Source organism: Myotis brandtii, unplaced genomic scaffold (genome assembly GCF_000412655.1).
Source record: "Myotis brandtii unplaced genomic scaffold, ASM41265v1 scaffold892, whole genome shotgun sequence".
Classification (NCBI taxonomy): domain Eukaryota; kingdom Metazoa; phylum Chordata; class Mammalia; order Chiroptera; family Vespertilionidae; genus Myotis; species Myotis brandtii.
This window is the reverse complement of record NW_005371656.1, coordinates 87327-90496: the sequence shown is the minus strand read 5'-3', so window position 1 is coordinate 90496 and position 3170 is coordinate 87327. Positions and strand designations below refer to the sequence as shown.

The following is a 3170-nucleotide window of genomic DNA, read 5'->3' as shown; positions in this document are numbered from 1 at the left end:
CTGTGAGCACCTCTGCTAGAAAGCCGCCCTCGCGTTCCTGTCCTGATGCCAGACAGTCCAGTTTCTTCCCGTGCGTATCTGGGTCCCCCAGAGTCTCACCTGGAACTGGAGTTCAGAGTAAGCAGGAGCTTGTATTCCCTCCTGATTAAAAGAGCAGCATATCCAGTTTCCAGCACTTTCCGCACCTCTTAACAGTCTCAATGCGCATTCTTCACCTCTCTAGTTCTGGAACTTCCACTCAGCCAGCTTTCCCGCGGTTCTGGGTGGTAGTTGTTCTGCCTTTTAGTTGTTATTTTGATGTAGTTGTGACAGGCAGCAAGTATAGGTGTTTACCCATGCTGCCATCTTGGTTCTCTCTACCACAGCTTTTTTTAACCACTCATCTACTGGTGGGCATTTGGCTAGATCCTCAGAGTGGGGCATGCAGTGTGGGGCATGCAGGAGGGCGGTCTAAATCTCATTCATCATTGATGTTTCTCTCTCCTTTTCCCTTCCTCTGTGATATCAACAAAAATATATTTAATAATAATAATATCAACATAATGTTGAGAGATTATCACTATTGTTCAATGATTAAAACTGAGGAATGAAAAAGTTTAAATTATTAGTCAAATTTTATAATTCCGGGTCAAGTCACAAACTTTGATTTTTGTAAACTTAAGCTTAGTGCTTTCTAACATTATTATAGATACTAGAGGCCCAGTGCACGAAACTCATGCACGGGTAGGATCCCTAGGCCTGGCTTGTGATCAGGGCCAATCAGGTTCTCTGCCTCCTCCTCCCTCACTCCCTCAGCACCCTGCCGCTACTGGTTGCCCACCATGTTCCGTGCTGCCCCCTGGTGGTCAGCACACATCATAGCGAGCAATCGAACTCCTGGTCTCCCAGTGGAACTTCGAGGAGACAATTTGCATATTAGCCTTTTATTATATAGATAAGGAGAGATACTTCATTAAATAAGTAAATATAGTGTGGAAATTGACATAAACATAATGAAAGGATAAATAAGTTATCAACGGTGGATATAAATCAGGATTGAATGAAGAAATATAGTTTAGACCCATAAAAAAGGATAAACAAAGGTCATTTATTTCATCAACAGCATAAATAAACAAAGAACATGAACAAAGGCTGACATCCACCTATAAGTCAGAGTAAGTGTTTGATACACAAATTGTAAAACAAACATGATGGTAAGTAAAAAAATAAAGTGATTAAAAAGACCATGGTCAGAAATGCTACCTCTCATGACCATGGTTATGAAATGCATGTATACATTTTATATACATATATACACACACGTGCACACTGAGACAGATAGAGCAATAGAGTCAGAAACGGGGAACTAATTAAGTGCCATAAATTTTCTAAGTGCTTTACACATGACATGTAACTTAATTTCTCCAACATTTCTGAGAAATAATTATTATTAGTGTTTCTATTTTTTAAATATTAGTCTCTGAAGTTCCAAACACATTAGACACTGCAATGACAACAAAAATATAATAAAGGAAGAAAGCAGTGAACAACAAACAGAATATGCACACCTATGGGAGTCTCACTCTGTGCATAAACTGGCAAAGGTGATTCTTCATTGTAAAATAGGAGGAATTCCATTTTGAAATGAATCATACTTTCCATAATAGGTCAGCAACTCTGTTGTTTCTCAAGAGTTTTCCATTAATCTTATGAAGGTTTTAGAGCAAACAAAATGTGTGGGTCTTAACAGTCCAATACCCAAAACATTTTATTTTTTTAAAACTTTATTGTTGAAAGTATTATATATGTACCTTTTTTCCCCCTTGATCTTTTCTAGCCATTTCCAGCCCCCCACCCCAGGTCTTTACCACTCTATTGTCTGTTTCCCTGGGTTATTTATATATGCATACAATTTCTTTGGTTGATCTCTTCCTGTCCACCCTCCCCCACCTTCCCTCTGAGATTCCACAGTATGTTCCAGCACAATACTCTCCAGGTCCCTCCAGGCTGGCTCAAAGGGTAAGAGATCCATCTTTTTTTAGATTGAATAAAAGCAAAGACTAAAGCTGCAAATTTTGAAATGTGTTTAAACAGACCCAGGTCAATTGCGGAGACAAAGAAAATTGAATGTGAAAACCTCACTCATAAAGACCTGCCTCCTGGCTGTTCCCTCCACTCTATAACACAGCAGCTAACCAAGTCACCCTACATCAGCCTCCATTATGGGACCCTCGGTCCTACTAAGAAAATATTCTCCAGGAAAATATTTTGGAGCTCACCACTTTCCTGAGAGCTTCTTTCACGTCCTTGTTCCTCACACTATAGATCAGGGGGTTCAGCATGGGAATCACTATAGTGTAAAACACTGAAGCCACTTTGTCAGTATCCACACTGTTGCCAGAACTGGGCCGGCAATAAGAGAAAAGGATTGTTCCCTGTAAGACAACGATGGCTGTGAGGTGGGAGGCACAGGTGGAAAAGGCTTTGTGTCTTCCCTCTGCAGAGTGCATCCTCAGGATGGTGATGAGAATAAACAAGTAGGAGGTGAGGATGATCATGATGGTGACGATCTCAATGAAAGTGACCACAATGAACACTGTGAGTTCATTTATAGAGACATCATAGCAGGCAAGGTTAAATATTGGGGGTAGGTCACAAAAGAAGTGGTTAATCTCATTTGATTTAAAGGATGGGATCTCAAGAGCTAAACACAAGTGAATCAGAGAACACACAGTCCCAATGAGGTAACAGCAAGACACCAGCCCCACACAGAGATTCTGGGACATGGTGACCATGTACAGCAGTGGGTTACAGATGGCCACAAAGCGGTCATAGGCCATCACGGCCAGCAGGAAGAACTCAGTGATTCCATAGGCACAAAACAAATAAAACTGCACCATACATCCCAGGAAGGAGATGGTTTTATCCTTGGTTAGCATGTTGAACAGCATCTTTGGCACGATGATCGTGGAGTAGCAAAAGTCCACAAAGGACAAGTGGCTCAGGAAAAAGTACATGGGAGTGTGAAGGCGAGAGCTGACCTGAATCAGTGCGATCATGCCCAGGTTGGCCAAAACCGTGACTCCGTATATGAGAAGGAACAGCAGGGAGAGAAAGACTCTCAGCTCAGGGACATCAGATAATCCAAGAAGAATGAACTCTGTCACAGTGGTGCAGTTCTCCTCCCCCAT

General features: G+C 41.6%; 1 protein-coding gene across 1 annotated transcript; it reads right to left on the bottom strand.

Annotated features, from left to right (window-relative positions):
- Window positions 1–2219: 2219 nt before the first annotated feature.
- Window positions 2220–3170, bottom strand: LOC102261465 (olfactory receptor 5L2-like). The gene has a single exon (XM_005885107.1). It carries the CDS (start codon window positions 3168–3170, stop codon window positions 2220–2222), a length of 951 nt encoding a protein of 316 aa, XP_005885169.1.

Coding starts and splice junctions, on each gene's coding strand:
- LOC102261465 (XM_005885107.1), bottom strand. CDS start 3,170: ATGGGGGAGGAGAACTGCACCACTGTGACAGAGTTCATTCTTCTTGGA.